The sequence below is a fragment of the Micropterus dolomieu genome, linkage group LG14, assembly GCF_021292245.1.
Source record: "Micropterus dolomieu isolate WLL.071019.BEF.003 ecotype Adirondacks linkage group LG14, ASM2129224v1, whole genome shotgun sequence".
In the NCBI taxonomy this organism is placed as follows: domain Eukaryota; kingdom Metazoa; phylum Chordata; class Actinopteri; order Centrarchiformes; family Centrarchidae; genus Micropterus; species Micropterus dolomieu.
Window position 1 is genome coordinate 23664628 of NC_060163.1, and position 20816 is coordinate 23685443.

At 39.8% G+C, this 20816-nt stretch overlaps 1 protein-coding gene across 1 annotated transcript; it reads left to right on the forward strand.

Moving 5' to 3' along the window:
- The first annotated feature begins 4628 nt into the window (after positions 1–4628).
- LOC123983459 (elongation of very long chain fatty acids protein 6-like) lies at positions 4629–18151 on the forward strand. Its single transcript, XM_046069716.1, has 4 exons — positions 4629–4846; positions 10326–10457; positions 12485–12636; positions 13666–18151. Exons 1-4 carry the CDS (start codon positions 4764–4766, stop codon positions 14094–14096), a joined length of 798 nt encoding a protein of 265 aa, XP_045925672.1. The 5' UTR covers positions 4629–4763; the 3' UTR covers positions 14097–18151.
- Positions 18152–20816: the final 2665 nt, after the last annotated feature.

Here is a 20816-nt window from a genome sequence, read left to right on the forward strand (position 1 = left end):
TACTAAAACTCTCAGCCAAGCTCTTTAACTCGTTACTCTTAATATTATTTGTTTATACTTTGTTGTTTAATCCATTTTGTTCTTACTCTGTTTATGACACCTATGCATGGGCTGAACTGGGTTTGCAAATATCTTGTTTGTGTTTTTTTCTGAGTTGGATTCTGGGAAGGTTTACTTTTATTTCAGTATATAAAACAAAGCTTACTCCCTGCTCTGATGCTGTTCTTGAGCTTTCTCTCTTTTTCCCACTGAAGGGTTTATTTTTTATTTTGAGGGGGCAGATGTAGCTTTGGAGCTTTATTTCACGTACCTTTGATGACTTTAATCTGTATTTTTATAATAATGTATGTATAACATGTTGGTAAGGACAATGGAAAACAGCATGACAATGTGAAAGGAGTTGATTGTATTGATGAACCTGCAGAGAATGATCAGCTGGATCTGCAGCTCCCCTCAGCTTCACAGAGCTTTACTCCTGACCTTCAGCTCATTCTTCATCTGTCTGGCCCACAGCTTTACAGTTGTTGTCTGTGAAAAAGCTACTAAACCCCACAGTACCTGTTATCATATCTGTCAGGTCCTCCACTGATAAAACGCATCAATACCCTCCAAAAAGTTGTATCTCCCTTTCTAAAAGTTTCCCTGTGCTGCTGCATTGAAGGTGGAGCAGCAACATCCGGCTCTTGGCCGCCATCTGCAGGCAGAGCGGGAGGTTGTGTACTTCTTGGTGGAAGTGGATCAATGGGGCAGCAGCGCAGTGAGTTTGAGAGCAGCGTCTGAGTCCAGGCGGCTGCTGAAAGCAGGTCTGTGTTTGAGCTCTTTTCACTTTTCTGTCTCCTCATACAGACTCACAATAACTCCTCTATTTACCCACCGGCGTCTCCACTTCCACGCTGGAGTGCAATTAAGTTCAAGTGTGTTAATCAATCTGAAGCCTTCTGCATTTAGTTACAAGTAAATTGATCTTTTTCACAGCAGCTGTAGAATCTCCTTCATGCTTTATCCAGCAGATGGCCCTGCATGGTCAATCTTTGGTTCTTACCCTTCTAACTCAATCAGCAGAGGTGGAAAGTGACAATTTTTAGGCACCTCTGCTTTAGGGAGAGTATTTTATGCTACTTTATACTTTTGCTTCACTACATTTCAGGGATAAATATTGCACTTTTTATAATACTTCATGAGTTTATATAGTGAGGCTCTTTTATTACTTTTCAACTTTAAGATTTTGCTTAAAAAACATATGATCAGTTTATTCAATATGACCCATTGTTACAGATTAAACTACCAAAAGTATTTATTTAATTTTAATTGTATTATACATTTATTTAGTTACTTATTATTCTCCTTTCATTTAGTTGTGTAAACCATGATTTATTATGGTGGTTTTTTTTATATGTATGTACAAATGATTAATTGATTCATCATAAAAAGTAATTAAATTAGGCCCACCTTGACCAGCAATAGACTTTTATTACTGCTTACATTTGAATATACATTTGCTTGCATCAAAATAATTTAACAATAAGATAACACTGACAGCAGCCACTACTTTTGTTTGTCTATTTTGTTGGTAATACTTCTCTACTGTAACTGTAATCAAGTATTTCTATACTGTGATGATGCTATTTCAGTGTGATGAGGCTTCAGTTCAAATACCAAAAGTAAAAGTACTCATTATGACACTGGTGAGCAGACCGGACTCCCAGACTGGTCCCAGACAGACTCACTGGTCCTCTATGGGAAGTGATCGGGGTCAATACCCTTCGTGTTAACATCCCACCAGATGATCAGGCGTCACAGTCAAGCCCCGCCCTCTCAGACGAAGAGCAACCGGAAAGACACTCTTTCACCTTCATAATAAAAGATAAGACTGCAACAAACAATCATAACCTGTTATTGATCGATTTATTGAGTAATTTATAAGCCTTTAAACTTTATAATTCAGTTCAAGTGCTAATGTGTGCCCCCTGCCATCAGACTGTACCATCAAGTACAAATAATGTTTATCATATAGTTTTAGATATTATGCTATATTTATTATATTTTATTATAAGGTAAGATGTTCCTTTATTGAAAAGCAGTTAAAAGAGTAAAAGAAAGAATAAAACACAATAAATGTAGAATCAAAAATCTGAATTAGATATATCAAATATACACACTACATACCATCGAAATAAAAAATGGTATCCTTATGTATAAATCTGTACATGTGCATGTGTTTCAGAGGTAATTGTGCTTGTGCAGGCTAATATATATTATGCTATGTTCGTTATATTTTATTATAAGATGTTTCTTTATTGATCCCCTATAGGGGAATTCAAAGTGTCACAGCAGTCAAGGGGACAGCAAAAAGTAAAATAAGAAATAAAATACAATAAAAGTAGAATCAAAAATCTGAATCAAATACATTTCCATTTCCTCATTTGGCAGACGTTTTAATCCAAAGTGTAAGACGCTTTTTTTTTTTGGAACAACATACAAGCATCAATAAAGCATCAATACAGAAAGAGATCTACAACTGACAATAGATGCGAGTAAGAGCAGCAATAGTAAAAGCTATTTGCACATAGGGCATCAATGGGTAAATACCTAAAGAAATAAGAGTTAACGAATAGTACGATCAATACAAGATAATTTTAAGAGATAGAAGAAGAAGAGCACTTGAAATGATTGTTTGAGGTTAGGGGTTAGAGACGTTATAAAAGATAAAAAGTGTTTATATATGCACATGTAAAGGCCTATAATACAATAATATATAAAAAAAAATATACACACAATCAAAATAGAATAATGTGTGTATGTGCAAAGTTTCAGAGGTAATTGTGCATGTGCAGGCTATTATATATTTTACTTTATTTATAATTCATCATATCTTATAACTATATTACTACATTTCTTATATTTTATATCCCGGTGTCACATAACATACTTTACTTTATTAGGTTAATATGTTATACTGTTTAATTGCATTATGTAGGCTCCTGTATTATATTTTGTAAGGACAGACACTATGTATCAGTACTTATATGATATTTAAGGCATTTTTACCTTCTGTTGTAAGCATATGTATTTTTTCATAGGTTCATTAAAGGTGGCATGCAATCATTTACATTTACATTTACTCATTTGGCAGACGCTTTTATCCAAAGCGACTTACAGTTGAGGAACAATACAGCACGAGATCTACAACTGACAATACATATTAATAAAAGCAGCAATAAATACTAGTAAGAGCTAATAGCACATATCACATCAATGGGGTAAATACCTAGGGAAGGAAGTAAGAGTTAACAAAAAGTGCAATCAATACAAGAGAATTTTAAGGGAATAGAAGAAGAAGAGCACAGGACGTGCATGTTAGAGATAAGAGGTGTTATAAGAGGAAGTGTTCTTGGAAGAGATGAGTTTTCAGGAGCTTCTTGAAGTTAGAGAGGGACGCCCCTGCTCTGATGGCGTGTGGTAGCTCGTTCCACCATCGTGGTGTCACAGATGAGAATAGCCGGGACTGAGATTGCTTTGTGTGAAGAGATGGCAGAGCCAGGCGGCGTTCGTTGGAGGAGCGTAGCGGCCGAGAAGGAACGTAAGTTTGTATTATCGGGCTTAGGTAGATGAGTGCAGACCCAGTAGTCACTCTGTGTGCATTATTAGTGACTTGAATTTGATTCTGGAGGCCCCGGGGAGCCAGTGGAGGTCACTGAGTAATGGAGGGACATGAGTCCTTTTGGGCTGATCAAAAACCAGACGTGCTGCTGCGTTCTGAACCATTTGTAAGGGTTTCACTGCACAAGCTGGAAGACCTGCTAGGAGGGCGTTGCAATAGTCGATGCGAGAGATAACCATGGCCTGTACCAGAAGTTGGGCGGCGTACTGAGTGAGGTAGGGCCGGATTTTCCTTATGTTGTATAGAGCAAAGCGGTACGACAGCTGGTCATCAATCATGACACCCAAGTTTCTCACCACCCTGGTTGGAGTGATGGTTGAGGAGTCTAATGTTGTGTGGTTTGATGTTATGGTGGATCGATTGCTCGGCTGGAATGACCAAGACTTCAGTCTTAGAGAGGTTTAGTTGAAGGTGGCAAGCCTTCATCCATGCAGATATGTCCGAGAGACAGTCTGTGATCCGCACCGAGACGGTGGGGTCGTCTGGCGGGAAGGGTAGAGTCGGGTATCATCTGCATAGCAGTGGTAAGAGAAGCCGCGCGAGCGAATTATCGGCCCCAGTTGTTTGAGCTCGCTCAGCCGGCCTTCAGATTCTAGTAGAATGCTCAGTAAAGTGCAAAGTGATAGCACATCAAGAGTAAGAAAACTGAGTAAAGTAAATAGAGTAAATTATTACCTCACTGCTGCAAACTCTTACTTGCTTTCTCAACATAGTTTCACAAGCCAAAAGTCATTTTGACCCTTATCTGAGTCCTATAAATCCATCCATCCATCGTCAACCTCTTATCCTGCATACAGGGTCGTGGGGAGTCCTATAAATACCAAAGATTAAAAGAAATGCGCAATGCGTTGCGCCATCGCTCCGACGCGTCTTATTTTGAAAGTCTAAACCGGAATTGCAGTGTTTTAATTTAACACCGCTTGACGGCCTTACAGCAAGTGAGAGTTGGGAAGTGCAGCTAGTGGCACCGCATCCTCCCGTCGCCCCGGACTCTAACCGGTGATAATCCGGCTAAGATCATCTGGATAAACGAGCAGCATCCCTCCAAATCCTCCAGAAACAAACGCTGTTTTTTCTTTTTAACGCTGATAGATAAAGAAAGATGAACGAGACTGAGCTCGTTTCCTACGATTTCGAGCGGCGTTTCGACGAGAGACAAGCTCTGGAATGGATGCAGGAGAACTGGTATGTACAGGAGAACAGTAAGCTAGTAGAGAAGGAATATAATAATATAAATAAAATGTCGGTGCTCCTCCTCATCCCCGACAGACTGTGGTGGCTTCTTTCTGCAGGGCTGCTCGCCATGCGGACCCGGTGTCTTACATTTTTATTTAAACTCGCCACATCTCCCTCCATTAATGTGTGTGTTTCTTATGCACTGTAATAATGTGTCGCATCACAGGCTAAACCCCCCCCCCCCCCCCCTCAGAGTGAGCTAAAGTTTGCATAAGAGTCCCATTTTACCCGCTTTAATTCAAACGTCCTTGAGGATTCACAGCGCGTCTTCTTCCGTGCTCCCATAGGCCGAATGAAAACTTGATGAACAGGTAACTAAAGGACGTGTAATCTGCATGCATGAAAAATAACAAATTGCTATGGCTACTGAGTGTGCACCAAAAATATGTTGTCAAAAAATGTCACTGCTCTGCGCAGACTCCTTCCACACTGACCAATTAAAAGTCTTGTGCAGAGGAAGTGACCCCCCCCCCACTGAACCACTCTACATAGGGGGGAAAACCTAGTCAGACCACATATTCTCAAAAGCTGAACCTTTACCTGATACAGAAGCAAGGAAGCTGTCAAAAGGAAGCTTCATACAGCTCAGGGGAAAGTGCAGACACATCCCATTCCTCCTCCACATTGTGCACACATGCATGAAAGGTGCCTTTAGGAGTAATAAGTGAGTAACAGCAGGGAAGCTTGGCTGTTTGTAGGTTTGGACATTCATCAGCATTTCTTCTGCAGAGCCGTCAGTGCTGCAAAGGCACAGAATTATGCACCCAGACAGCAGGATCAGTTACATTTATAGCTCTCTCTCTGTAGGATGTAGATGTGCAGTTCTGCCATGAGTGATTCGCTGCCCCTTCCCTTTATTCTAAACTGCTTCCGCGTTGTTTCAAACATTCAGTCTCACTACAGGGAAGAGAATCATTTCAAATGTTTTTGTGCTTATACCATATCGTACTTCTCCAAAACCAGGGCTGCAGATATAAATTTTTATTCACTGATAAATTGTCCGCTATTAGCTCAGAATCGGAATCAGATTTATTTTTATTTTTAGCTCATTGCAGAGATATCGTATCACTGTATGAGGTACAGAAATGCCAACGATGTTTTGAAACTGTGTCACCATTTATTTGTCTTTGTCACAATTGTCAAATTTAAGGAACCTTATCAAGAATGTATGTTAGCTATGCATGTTTATCCTTTAGAGGGTCGCAGCTGGCTGCATCAAAGAAAACAAGGGTCCCACAAATGCAGTTCCGGTCCTTGGATTGCAGTCCTGAAACTGCAGCCTGCTGCTGTACAACTCAATCCCAGCAGACAACCATTCACACCTATGGGCAATGCATTGTTTTTATTTCACTTTGATTTTTAGAAGGAAGGAAGCACCTGGAGGAAAAGCACACAGGGAGAACATTCAAACTCCACACTGGACCACATTGTACAATACTGGCCAGCGTGTCATTGTGGGATTTTTAAACTCTCACATAGGTCTGACCCTGAATAGTCGAAGATTCGATGCTTCGATGGGCGGAGCCTAATTTGACTGTCAATCTCACAGTCGAAGCTTCGCAGCGAAACAAGGATCACGCCATTTTGGCGATATGGGGGTGCTCAACTTCTGATTTAACATAGAACTACCAGTTTTCTCCCAATAAGTTAATATACAGCCTGTTACAATGTACATTTCAAGTTTAATGCTGTAAATAAACATGTAAAAATAAAAAAAACTTTCAATAATTGTTTTTAAAGTGTGTGAATAAATCCTAAATTGTAACCCTGGGTCGTCAGTGCGCATGTGAAGGCGTAGCGTGTATGTATGGAGAGGAGGAACACTCGCTGAAGAGACGGAGCTCCAGCTTCACTGGTGTTGTGCTGAGTTGTCTGCACCTCGCGGGACTTTGGGATAATTAATTACCGTTGATGAACCACACAAAGAATATTTTATTGTTTTTAAACAGCATGCAGCTGTCGGCAGCAGTAATGCACCTAAAACTCTGCACAAGACCGGTGAATGACAGGCGAGGGAGAGAGCGCCTCAGTTTAGCTGGAAATTTACAGTGTAAGTTGAATGAATAGAGACTGCAGCTCTGCAACTTCTCGAGATTAAAGCAGAGCTACCGTGTGTAACACCCCTCCCCCCGCGCTCAATTCGCCGAGCACAAAAAAGCGCACATGATTCGGTTCCATTCAGAAGATAATGTACAGGGGGAGCTCAAGTCCCCACTTTGGCGGTGTTTATAACGTGTAATTCACTCGCTATCTATGTCTTTTCGGCTCCGCCATTTTTAATCAACTGAAGGAAATGTTTTCATTGATTAGTAATCGATCATTGTAGGTCAGAGGTCAGTTGGCAGCGCCTCTAGTGTTCAAGAAGTGCAGTGACAGGGCTTGATAGTAATTGTTCAAGAGGACAACGACATCTATTTTTTAAAACTAGGATCTAGATTCAAGCCATATTCTGGTTTAGCCGTTTGGCCACCTCTGAATTAGTGTACATGAATATAGACAATATGGACATTAACAAATCCAAAGACAACAACAGATGACATTGATTTGCAAAACATAAAGGAACACAGATAATTAACAAGGGACAGCATGTGGGGAAAAACAACATAACAAGAGATTGGTAATATATAGAGGAAAGGGGGGAGAAACTAAATAACAATAAATAAACAGAGAGGATGATCTGTTCTGGTCTGGATGGATTTCATGTGAGTTTTGCAGGATCTGTTTGATTTATTGTTATTAAGTGTTTCTGCTCAAACACACCCACATTTTCTTTCTTCCCCTGCCTTCATGCTTACATTTATATTTATACTTGTTACACATTTAGCTCACCAGCAGCAGAATAGATCTGAGAATTGTTAAACTGTTATTTTATTCATTTTGTAGGTGCTTTCTTTTTTTTTTTTTTGTAGAGCTTTGTTGTTCCATTGAAATCTGTCGTGTTAGAAGATCCAACCATTGTGATATAAATCCCCTGTACTTTTCCATTTTAGTGCTGTTGTGTTGTGTTTTAGTTGGGGCCACAAGTAGGACTATTATGATTCGTGTTAAACATGTGTTGAGTATATCCTGATCACCAAGTGTGCATTAGGCGATAAAGGAATGCTACATTCAAGGAGTCGGGACAGTGTGGTGGTTACGTCTTCCCAGGAATGTGCGTGGAAGTAGTCGTCAGTTGTCTACAGCGTAAAATGAGTGGATCTGTCTGATCTGGCAAATCCCACTGTGTGCACCTTGTGCTGTGTGAGGTCTGTTTTATGAATGATCTTGTATTAGACTCACGTTTGTAATTTCCTAGGCATGCTGAAGGTGTCATTTTATTCCAGGTGTGGTTATAGTGTGGATGTTGAGGTATTTGTTTACTGGACTATGAGGTGCGTTGGTAGAGTTGGAAGATATGAGATGCATCTGTTTTTGCCTTGATGTCATGTTTTAATTGGATCATTCAATGCGATGTATGTCAGTCAGCTGTTGGAATTTAAACAAGGTGTGATGGATGTGTGTAATCCCCCTTTTCTTTCCATGTAGTGCCTTTTAGAGCAGATGTATTTGCATTGAGGTCTGGATTGTGTGAGGCTGGGCAAAAGAAACTATGATAATAATGAATATATCGTGATATAATGTTCCTCAATAAAAGTATAACAAATGTTCAATAAATGTTTGATTTAATTCATTTGAATCACACCTACCTTTTCTATTAAGATATTTATTTTGTTGAGAAAAAGGGACTGAAAAACGGATTGTACTTAATGTTACGCATGAATATTTGTTGAACAAAGATTTTATCACAATTATTTTGAATGTTTAACCTCAGATTTAGAAGTGATCCACTGTTTGGTATCACGTGTTTGTCGTGTTTTGACCATAAAGAAAAGTTTAACCACAATTAACCCTCTGGTTTCTTCAACTTTGACTCAGGAGCAAAAATCAGCCTTTAAACTTGAAAGAAATAACGATTTTACATTTATCATGATAATTATTGATATCAAATGATAGGATTTTTTTGTCTTGATAACATTTTTAGCCTAGGATTGTGCCATGTGGGTGTTGGGCGACATTGTAATGTTTTTTATTGTATTGACTAGTGATTGCAAAGTTTTTGAAGCAGCTGTGGTAAGGAAAGATTAGGTAATGGGTTACGTAGATCCATTTGATACGGTGTTATAATTGCTTTTCTAGGTACTACTGTTGGAATTTATTTGTTTTTAGGCCTCCTTGATGTTTTGATTTGTAATGTGGTTAATTTTATTCTGGGTTTTTTGTTTTTCTAAATAAAAATTGTAAATTGAAACCCTAGTATACTACTTTTTAAATATTATCAGTTCCCACTTGGGCATCCTTAAGAGCTTTAGCTTCATGCATCCAACATGGATGGACTGCGAACGGCTATCAGAAGCCCTTTTAGCATTAACTGGGTCAAACGGCAGCAGTATCTACTCAGTCTAATATGTATTGTGCCAATCTGGATTAGTCATCTGGTCTATTCCCAAACCACTTCAGACAGCCTCACAGAAAATGCACTCTTTATATATGTAAAGACAAGTTGTTTTATTTCTCGGCCATTTAGTACTCAGCTGTTTCTGCCTGAGCTCAGGAGTTGACCTTTTCTGTCCTGTCGTCATTTTCTGCTGTAATTGAAATAGTATCAGTGCCCGGTGAAATTTGCCTCATCACTCAGTCTAAATGGTCAGTGTATCAACATCTAATCTCTGTTAATCCTTTGCTGTGATTATAAATGGGGATAAGTAGAAGGCTAGCATCAGGAGTGAAGGATGGATTTAACAAAACTGACATATTATGAATTTATAGTTTGTAAAAACACGTACGTGTAATCTCATTTGTTTATCTGACCCGCGCCCTCAAGAGGCAGACAGTCAGGTGATGTAATATTTGTTTTTAATTGCAGTTGTCTGGTCCATCCACCTTAAATTGTGTAATGTCGTTGTGTGACTGCACCACATGTGTATAATCATCTAGTGTCTATCTGAGGTGATTCAGGGTTAAGCTGTTATCTTTACCAGGAAGTTGACTTCTTCCTCTTTCTGCAACCTGATAAGAGGTCAAAGTACATGTAGAGCAGCACGACCGAGGAGATTATCACTGATTATTTCATTCAGTACTTATTCTGAAGTACAGCATGTTATCTTCTCTTCATCATTTGTACTTTATGCGAGTAATCATGTGTATCAGATAACTCGTAGAGACAGAAGTACTAGTTATATTTAGTTTTTGTTGAAACTGCTTTAGAGACCTGTTGAGTCAGCTGCGTGATCTTTTAACAGGATGTGATTTGTGGTGCTTTTGAACTGTAGATGTTTCTATTATTTTGTCAATTTAAATCATCGAGGTTAGGCTAATTAACAGAGACACCAGGTAATAAATGTCTGTTCTGGTGAATAATGAATGTATTACTGTGTTTTGTCCTCAACAGGAGCAAATCGTTCATGTTCTGCGGCCTTTATGCGGCGCTCGTGTTCGGCGGGCAGTACTTCATGAGGGAACGGCCGAAGCTGAACCTGCGACGCCCGTTAGTGCTGTGGTCGCTCAGCCTGGCCATCTTCAGGTGAGCCAGACTGCTGCAGCGCCGACATGATTGGGTTCTCATTAGTCGGATTGACAGTATATGTCATATTTGAGTAATCGATTCGGTTGTTTATCAAGAAAAAATCCAGTGATGGTAAGTAACAAAGTAGATTTACTGAAGTGTACTTAAAGGTGGAGTAAGTGATTCTGGAGAAATGCAACACCATGACAAATACCATGATATAATAGTGAATTGTGGGTCAGTAAACTGTGGCTATAGTTGCTACTGTGAAGCTAACATGAAGTTAATATGCAGAGAGGACGAGACGGTCCAAGAGCAGCACAGGGACTCCAAACAGCGATACTCACAACTCTCCTGCTTCTGTAGCTAACATCACATTCTAGTGAAGTAGAAAGTGAGCTAAATGTCTGTGGGCAAGTCATTAAAGCCAGTTTACAGTAAAAACAAAAGCTGCATACAGTCATTAGTGTGTGTGTATATATATTTTTTTCCCAGTAATCCATGATGGCAGCTCTGCTAGTCTACTCGCGATGTCAGTCCCTTTAACGGTTGTTTTCCCCTCAGATTGACTGCAAAAGATGAGCAATTCTAAGGCTTTCTGGGTGAAAAGGTAGATTAGACGATCAGGAGGCCACCAGTGCGGGATGAGTTCAGGCAGGGTATGTGCTCTGAGAATGTGTTTACGTTAAATTGTTGAAACCAGTTAGATGACACGACTGTAACCAGCACATTCCTCGCTGAATTCAAAGGGTTGAACTGTGTCCTCAAGGGAAAGGCAAAACATTTCACATAATGGAAAGGATCTTTGCACCTCACAAGCTAAGACCGCCATCCGATGTGTACTCTTAGTATGGGTTGCAGTAAAGCTGCTGTAGAGCATAGTGGTTACACATCTTGCTTTTAGCAGCTGCAACACTTTGTTGTCTTATCTTTGCAAATAATTCCTTCCTGGGTGTGTTGGCCTTTTATGTTTTGTTATTTCTTCTGTTTTATAGATTGCTGTGAAGCACAAATTTACTTAAGCCCTTTTGAATTTGATGGCCACATTGTGTTTCATAGATAAGAGGACCTAGATTATAGTAATAACCTGAAATCCAATTACCATATGACAACCACACTTTTAAATATAAAGCACCTGCTGCTATATGTAACTGAAAGTGTGTTTGAAAAACCAAATGTGGTGGTGCCTATTTTACAATCACTTCCAGCAGAGTTTGCAGAGATTGTGACCCAATGAAACCAACCAAGGAACCAATGATCAGTGCCACAGACAGGAAGTCAGAAAGTATTAAGAGACGGACGAACACACTGTTTGTTTGCGTCTTAATGGGATTTGTTCACAATAAGATGAAATGTGGAATAATCACCAGCCTTATCCTGTAACACAACCTCATGATTCATTATTGATAGGCAAGTCGGGACAATGACGATGAAGGAGGGAGACTCCCAGTTGACCCTACACCCAGCCAAACAAGTGGAGTGAAAGTCAATTGGGAAATCATGTACCGGCCGAGTTTGTACTTGAAAAATCTGAGAAAAGTAGTAGGAGTTGCTGCACTATACTGTGATTGCACTAGAGGGTTTTATTGATGTTGCAGAGATGAGTAATGTTGAGTCTTCATGGCTGCAGCAGAGCTGGAATTATAGACACGTGGAATGCTTTTATGGGGAAAAATGCCCTGGGTTGTAAAAATGGCGATTTTAAGGCTTTAACGTTTGTGACTTAGGACGTGTCCTGACCCTTGAAACAGGATGTCAGCACTGACTGATTGATTACACTTTACACATCAGGGCTCCAGACTGGGATCGTCCCTTTTTTCCACTGGTGATGAAAGGACTGATGATGTTGTTTGCTTCACCTTAGCCTGTGTTATCTGTAAAATATTCAGTGGCTGTTAAATAGCAACAGTAAGGAAGAAGTTTTATTTTTTAAATAAATAATGCTTTCTCTCGCTTTTTGATTAAAATAAAGGCAGAAAGTCCAGATTCGATGTTTAATTAAACTGTTTGCTAATGTGTTTACATGTCGTGTGTGCACTCTGCAGCATCATAGGAGCAGCGAGGACGGGACTGTACATGCTGCACGTCCTCACAAACAGCGGCTTCAGACAGTCGGTGTGCGACAACAGCTTCTACAGCGCCCCCGTCAGCAAATTCTGGGCCTACGCTTTTGTTCTTAGCAAGGCCCCTGAGCTGGGTAAGGCTTCCTGTAGTCTCTCCTGATAGTGTCCTAAATGTCCACGTGTCATCTTTAGAGCTGTACTACTCACAGATACAGCAGCCACTGAGATGTTACTCATTAGGTGATTTATAATGTAGGTCAGAAGGCGTGCAGGGCTAAATTTGTTTTAGTTTTTTAGATGTCTAATTTACATTTAACCTCTGTTTTAAATATTTTTAATTACTATGTTTTAAGAGGTCTTAATTACATGTTGAATTACATTTTACCTGATGCAAATGTTTTGACGTCTGTTGATCCACAAATCACCAAATCAGTGCTTATGGGGAACAGATTTTTAGACTCCACGATACGAAGTTCCGCATGTTACGTGAATTCCTTATGCAAAATGATTGGCTGTAAATTGAAATCTAGTAAATATTAGTTTCCTGACGCAGAGGGAGCAACGGTTATGTTGCGTTACAGACTTCTTACATCAGACCGACAGGATATTTACATGCAAAGACAGACATGAGCTTTAACCTTGACTCATCTCCTGAGGTTTGTTCCTTGGAGCTCTCAAACTTTACTATAGATTTATCAGAAGGCGATTACCTTAAGAGCTGCTTCTCCGGGTGGTGCTGCTGTCTCGCTGTCTGCACTCTAATGTAGTCTCTTCACGCTCTCGGTTAGACACAGAAGAGACATGATTGCTCTGGGAAATGGAGGCTGATGCTGAGGTGGCAACTAAATTCCATTAGCGCGTGATTGATACAGATAATGTTTCAGCAGCTGCAGACAGGAAGAATGTCTTCGCCCTCCTGTTAGTGAGATCGTTAGTTCACTTCACAGAACTTAAACAACACTTAAAATACTTTTAAAGAAAACCCACTTTTTTAAATAAAGAAGCCAAAGCTCTGAGCAGCCACAAGAACTTTGATTTAAATCTGGAACTATCTGATCCAATAATAAGAAAACAGGATGCCAGCTTCCAGTACATGAGTATAAGTGTGACCGATCCTTCAGCCCCGGTACTTTTTAATGATTTCCTCTTCCTGTCTCTCCCAGGTGACACGGTCTTCATCATCCTCCGGAAGCAGCGCCTCATCTTCCTGCACTGGTACCACCACATCACCGTGCTGCTGTACTCTTGGTACTCCTACAAGGACCAGGTGGCGGGCGGCGGCTGGTTCATGACCATGAACTTTGTGGTTCATTCTCTCATGTACACGTACTACGCAGCCCGGGCGGCCGGCCTGCGGGTGCCCCGTCCCTGCGCCATGATCATCACCGTCACCCAGATCCTGCAGATGGCGATGGGCCTGACTGTTCTGGGCCTGGTGTACCTCTGGATGCACGAGGTGCGCTGTCCGTCCTACGTGGACAACATCGCGTGGGGCTTTCTCATGTACCTCAGCTACTTGGTCCTTTTCGGCTTGTTCTTCTACAACACCTACCTCAGAGGCTCCTCCGGGGACAAAGGATCCAAGGCAGAGTAGCACGCCTGCACTGTGCGCCGCAGTCGTATTGAAGTGTGCCATACGTAGACATAAGCAACAGTGAGGGGCCATGAATGTGCGAGTCACAGCTAGTTAACTGGTTGCTCGGTCCTCCTCTTTTTATGACATTTTCACGTGACTTTTTAAAGGCATCTGTAGCTCAGAACAGTTATTCATCCGTGGATTTAGAGCGGTAGGAAAGCGGAGGCCGGTTCGAACTGAGCACAGTTTAAAATGATCTCATGATAATGTGATGAAAGACGGGGATGGAGCAACACCATGTTTGTGTTTGACTAACATAGTCTCACTTCATTTGAACAACTGCCTTGGTTACTTAGACTCTTGACCAGTAAAAAAAAAACCCAGAAAAATCTGAGGGCCAAATGTTTGTGTTAGTATGTTGTGATCAATTTTAAATTGTTAAAGGAATAGTTCAACATGTTGGGAAATTCTTCTAGAGCAAGCGATGAGAAGATTGATATTAATCTCATGTCTGTGCTTTAAGCTGGATTCAGGACGTGTATTAGCTTAGCACAAAGGCTGTAAGGAGGGGGAAACACCTCAACAGTACAACACACAACTAAAGCTGGCTCACTTAAAAGATATATTTTATTTGACCTGTAAATAAAATTAATGTAAAAACGACCATTTGTGAATTTAGGGGGAGTTATGTGCAGTACAGTTTGTACTTCTTAGCAGTGTCTACAGCTATTGCACGGGTTGCCAGATGCAGCAGGAGCGCAGGTTTTAGTGTCTGAACAGAGAGAGTGGTACAAAACGTGGCAACCTTAATCCACCTAAATCCACAAATCATCATTTTAACATTTCTTTTTATGTACAAATGAAACAAACAAGATACTAATGTTAATTAGGAGCTTTGGACAGAGCTAAGCCAGCTCCACCTGCTTCTGGTCTTTACGCTAAGCGTCGTGACTCCAGATGTGTATTACTTAACGCAAAGACATGAAATTGTCGTCAATATTTTCATCCCACTCTTCAGAAGAAAAAAAAATTGTATTAGCCAAAAGGTTCTCCTTTTGAAATGGGGTCTGTCTTAGCACAACTGTGATCTAGTAGTAGTAGTAGGAAATGTAGGATTACCAAAAGGGATTGAATACCTCACAATGCACTGAATGAATGAAAGGTTGTTTTCTCGTGTTTAGTTTCAGCACTGAGTACACACACGTTACACATAGCATTTTAAATATGTATCCCTGAAAACATGTCACCCTCAAACAGTACTGCTCATAAACCACTACGCATGTTCTGATTACGCCGTGTGTGGCGACAGTAAACTGAGACATGCTAATGTACGCTCATTAGATGTTATTTTAAAAAAGGAACACTAACAATCTATTTAACACGGCCTTTACTGTGTGTCTGTTCTCACCACACAAGCACTTTGTTAGACGATAAGACATTCTTCAGCTGACAGCCGTCCCACAGCAAATCACTTCCAGGAAGTGGGTTGTGTAATATGTTGAGCCAAAGTCCTCCTGCCCGTGTCCTTTTGTAAAAAAACAAAATCATGTTTACTCACTGTGCACCTTTTGCCTTCTTCATCTCACTTGAGAACTTAAACTGGACAAAGCCCAGTCTGCATCTAAACCAATGGCCAGACGTTAAAACTCTGTGTACACACGAAGATAGAAACACTGTAGGTGAAAGCCGTAGGTAGATATGGACACACCCTAAGACGTTAGGCCTGTAGTTTCACTAATGGGCAACTAAAAACAAACAAACCAAATTCACTTATTTGAGTTAATAGATTATACGAACAATCACTTTATTATCCAACGAAGGTTGAAGTCAAGGGCAACTGGACTTGGCTGAAGAAACTAGAAGAAGACGTTTTGTCCCTCATCCAAGAGACTTTTTCAGTTCAGTTCAGAACTGAAGAAGTCTCTTGACTGAGAACCTTCACAGACATCACTTTATTATACTATGACATTAATTGATTCTGGTCCCAGTGTATACTAATCCAACATTGCATCGGTCTCCACGCTCCCGAACTACACGGCACAGTCACTTAAGGGCAGATCTGAGTGTCAGCGGTCGTAACTGTAATCAGTTTAACCAGAAAGTGATTGGATTGTTTCCTTTGAAGGACTTTTAGAGACCCAAAGAGATCAAAGTATCATAGTACTTTACGAGAGAAATATCTAAAATGAGAGAAAAAACAGAAAAAATAAATCTTTCTTATCCTTTTAGTCTTCATATTTATTTTGGGAACATTGAGGTTCTTGACCCCCGATTTGGAAACCACTGGTTTTAAGTAGCAAAGTCAAAGATTTCCTTATAATTCGTACCATTCCTCTTCTGCAAATACTTATTAATGTGTGGAAATATTTTTTTTTATGCCTACACATTGTAATACATCTGGTCACTGGAATTTCTGTTTCTGTTGTTGCCCTTTTATTTTAATGTACCTGCTTGTCCTTTTTTCCTTGTGTGCTGTAATGCAGATTACTTGTCGATTCCCACCTGGTGGATCAGGTGAATTGGTATTTACTGCGCTTTAAATAGATTTAAATTGGGCTATGAAAACCACTGAGATTCAGCGATGCTTCACATATTCTGAGGTGATGAGTCTGGCTTGATGTGGTTAAACAGAAAATAACTGCTGTGATCGTTTGTGCCGCGCTCAGTGAAGCTGCTACGAAGGAAGGTACAAGATGATGTGTCCATGTAAATAATACGAATATATTTATTTTCTTAAGATACAACTTTCTCCAGCTGATTTGAAGTGTACCTGCTAGAATCAACAGTTAGCTTTGCTGTTCCTCTTTCCATCTAAATGTTTCCTTCCATCTGCAGACAAACTGACCATGGCACCATTTTTGCCTCTTAAATGTTATGAGGAGGATAAATGAAGGCAAAATGTAAACTCTGAAAGACATTAATACTTACTCTTGAAAGGAGATTTAGCTAATATGTAAAATATGTTATATGTGTACTGTAGTTCATGCCGTCCTTTTTTCTTCATGTCCTGTGTTTTATGCCCTTGTAGGTGAAACCTGTGCACATTATAGATAAAAACATGTGTGTAGTAGCAGCTTACAAATGTACATTGAGGGAAATTTTGGCTTGAACACATGAAGTTTGTGTTTAACCACTATTACTGTCTTTTAGTTGTGGAGGACCTGACGTTTACATTAGCCACTATTTCATCCTGCTGTGAGCGTGGCTTTAAAAAAAGACACAGTTTTGATAAATAGTGTTTTTAGTTTCCCGCTATGACATTAAATGTCCCCTAAGACCCATTTGTGACTTCAGCCCTTTGTAATTACTCTGCATAAAAGTCAAACATCTAAATTTGACTCATTATTCGGCAGCGCGTTGGATCTTCAAAGGTGTTTTCGTGATGTCTTCTGTCTGCACAGAGAAAGTAAATGTTTAAATCCAACATTACCGCAGACTGATGCAGGCTTTCTGGGCAGAAAGCAGAATCGATGTAATCCCAAAAAATACGTTTGAAGATGCAACATTCAGCTGGATAACAGGTTAAGAATAACATTTAGATTTATCCGTAAAACTTTGTGTTGTTGCTGTGTGACAGAATCAGGGAGTAATGTCTGGAGTCCTGAGACCACAAAGGTCCCCTCTGAATTATCTTCACCACCAACATGTTGCCCGTGTAGCCTGAAGTTCACTAGTGCTTCAGTACTTCTCACGACTACTGAACCTGCAGTTTAACTGTGAAGCAGCTCAGAATACTATTTTTAAAGCGGGGAAGAAATGTTTGTAATGTCAGTAATGACTCCTGGCCAGGATTTTAGAGCTGAAAGGTCTGACTTGTTGTAACACCTTTTTATACACCTGAAATTTATTGTGTGCCAAATTGATGCTTCTGTTATTTTTTGTCTTTCATGGATCCATGTGTGTGCGCGCTATTGTTGGTCTGTGCATTAAGTCTCCTCTTGTAAAAACATCAGAAAGCACGCTGATTTCACTGCGTGTGGATTCTACTGGCGACTGCAATCGAAGGAAAACAAACCGTTAAAGGGCTTTGGGTGTTGAAATGTTGTTGTAATAAATCCATTCTGGTTTTAAAATGTCTCGGTTTATTGTTTCAGGGGGGGAAGGATTACTTCTCATGTCAGAAAAAATAGTTACGACCATTAATTCAGTGTTTAGAGCTCATCTAACCTCCAATTATCAATTTGCACGCTGCTGTAGCTGCTGCTCTGACTTTGGGCTTTCTTCAAATCACATTAGTCACTAGGAGGCAAAACAAATCTGTACCTCATAAAAGGTGTTCAAAAGTCCATGAAAAATTAAATTATTTGTAACTGAAAACTCAAATAACCAGTTAAAATGATCATTTAAGAGTAAAATGTTGATCAAAACTGTGTTTGAACATTAGGTTCAATTGATTTCCCGTCTGTAAAGACTTCAGAAATGTGTGGTGATGCTTGTTTTGTTTTCCCATAACTCCCATTAGGGCAATTTATCTTAAGGGAAACAGACATTTAAAGTCAACTCTGAATTACAATGTAGAATATTATAGCATCCGAGTGACCAAGTAGTCTAAAACTGAAACAGTTTTAAAAATAATAAACCCTCAAAACATTTTAACCTGTAAAAATAAAACACTTTTTCTTTTCTATTTTGACTGAAAGTAGACGTGTTGACTAAAAACACAGATATAAGCAGGTAATCCCAGAGTGTCACCTGACTATAATCCTTCAAATGTCTGTAATCGTCTGGATACAGAAACAATTTATTATGTAATTATTTACAATTACAATAATTATACTTCAGTCTGTGTGGTTGGTAACTTTGGTACTAACATGCTAGACTAACATGGTGGTCATAGTCACTTAAAGAAGGTACTTAAAGTAAGTAAAGTATAAAAGTAGCGATACCACAAATTAAAAATACTCTGTAAAACTCATTCAGTGTGTAAGTATTATCAAGAAAACTAAAAGCATAGAAATAAAAGTACTCACTAAGCAGCCAAAATCCCCACTAGGGGAAATTAATTTTCCCTAGTACTTCTACTATAACTATTGGTGCTGTAGCAAGTAAGATGCATTTAAATGTAGCTGGCTGCAATATAGCAATTTTTATAAATGTTTTATACTGTTGGGTGTTTTAATTTACGATATAACAATGCATTGGATTTTATATGGAAATGTTCTTCAGCTGCAGAGAAACTGGTAACAAAAGGTACCTAATAAATAAATGTAGTAGAGTATAAAGTGGCATACAATTAAAACACTCTTTTGTATTGTACTTACTTGAGAAAATGTACTTATTAATTTTCCACCACTGGCATGAGCATGTTGACGTTAGCATTTAGCTCACTGCACCACTGGGCTTCACAGAGCCGCTTGCTGTGAGAAAACAAACTTATATTTAAATTTTGAAGCTCACCGGATGGATTTTCTTTAGTTAATACACCATTCAATCAATCATTCATTTAACTGAAGGCTTTTTTAGTCTCTTGCATTTTAAGTGCTTTTGATAAATGCTCGTTTTGTCTCCTTAGTCAGCATTTTGTCGTTGGTATAAAACTCCCTCTCCCCTAAAATGATCTTCTCTGCTGAGGATATATTGAGGACAACACAGAAACTCTGCAGAGGGATGATCCATCTCTCTGATATCCACTGTCCTCCACTTTCACGACCAGTTAAATCCCAGAGTGCTGTAACAAGTGCAGGAATTTGTATTGTGGACACAGTTAAAACCCTACAAGACTGCCGTGGTCTTAAAACAAGCAGCTCCCTCGCCTGCTCCTCATCACCGAGTATGTCCTGTAAACGTCCAGGCTGAGATATGAACCGCTGGGACGTTGTGGGTTGATAGAGGACAAAGCTCTGCCAGCTCTGAACATTAGCCTCGAAGCTGTGGGTGGGTGACACCAGAGGACATGGAGGACACTGTGAGGAGCTGAGAGGGAGCTTTGAACTAACTGAGGTCTAAGGTCACGACTGCAGGGTTTCTTTTCACAAACCACCACATGATATGCAGCTCTGCTCCGTAAGATCTTATGTGTTTCACTGCAACAAAATCTCATGAAGTTTATATCACAATAATCACTGCGGATGGATTAAGACTAAAAATAGCTGCAGTGGGAAATTTAAAACTTCAGTTAAGAGCCCTGGCTTTTTTTGCTTCGGTCACTGAACTCACCCTACCTTTATTTGGGACAGGCGTTTAATTCCTTTTGCACAAAACTCTCGCTCAGCAAAGACAGCTAATGGGCTGCTACCTAATTGTTTATTTCAACCAGTATGAATATTACTTGTATAAAAATGTGGCTTTTTTCGTCTCAGCTGTGGATAATCTACCTGATCTTACAATGTCATATACACATATTGAAAAACATTTAAACAATTCTATTTGTATGTGCCGTCTTAGCAGCTTAGCTCAAGCAGGTAACCCGCTGGGGTTTAAGAGGTTTTATAGAAATCCAGACCAGGCTTCTAATTGAGACCTTCGTTTATTTGTCAAAAGATGTAGCCACACCAATTTACCTGAGTATTTCCATTTTATGCTACTTCATACTTCTACTCCACTACATATTGTATTGTTTTAACTTTGCTACATTTATTTGATCATTCAGATGATTTGGCGCCCGTTATAAACAAGAACAGATGTACTTCATGTCCTCTGCATTTAACCCATCCCTCAAGGGAGCAGTGGGCAGCCGCTGTGCAGCCCACAGGGGCCAACTCCAGATGTCTGGTCAAGCACTGAAGAAACCTAGCATGT

Coding starts and splice junctions, on each gene's coding strand:
- LOC123983459 (XM_046069716.1), top strand. CDS start 4,764: ATGAACGAGACTGAGCTCGTTTCCTACGATTTCGAGCGGCGTTTCGAC. Junction 4,847..10,325: donor GAATGGATGCAGGAGAACTG/GTATGTACAGGA, acceptor TGTCCTCAACAG/GAGCAAATCGTTCATGTTCT. Junction 12,637..13,665: donor TAGCAAGGCCCCTGAGCTGG/GTAAGGCTTCCT, acceptor TGTCTCTCCCAG/GTGACACGGTCTTCATCATC.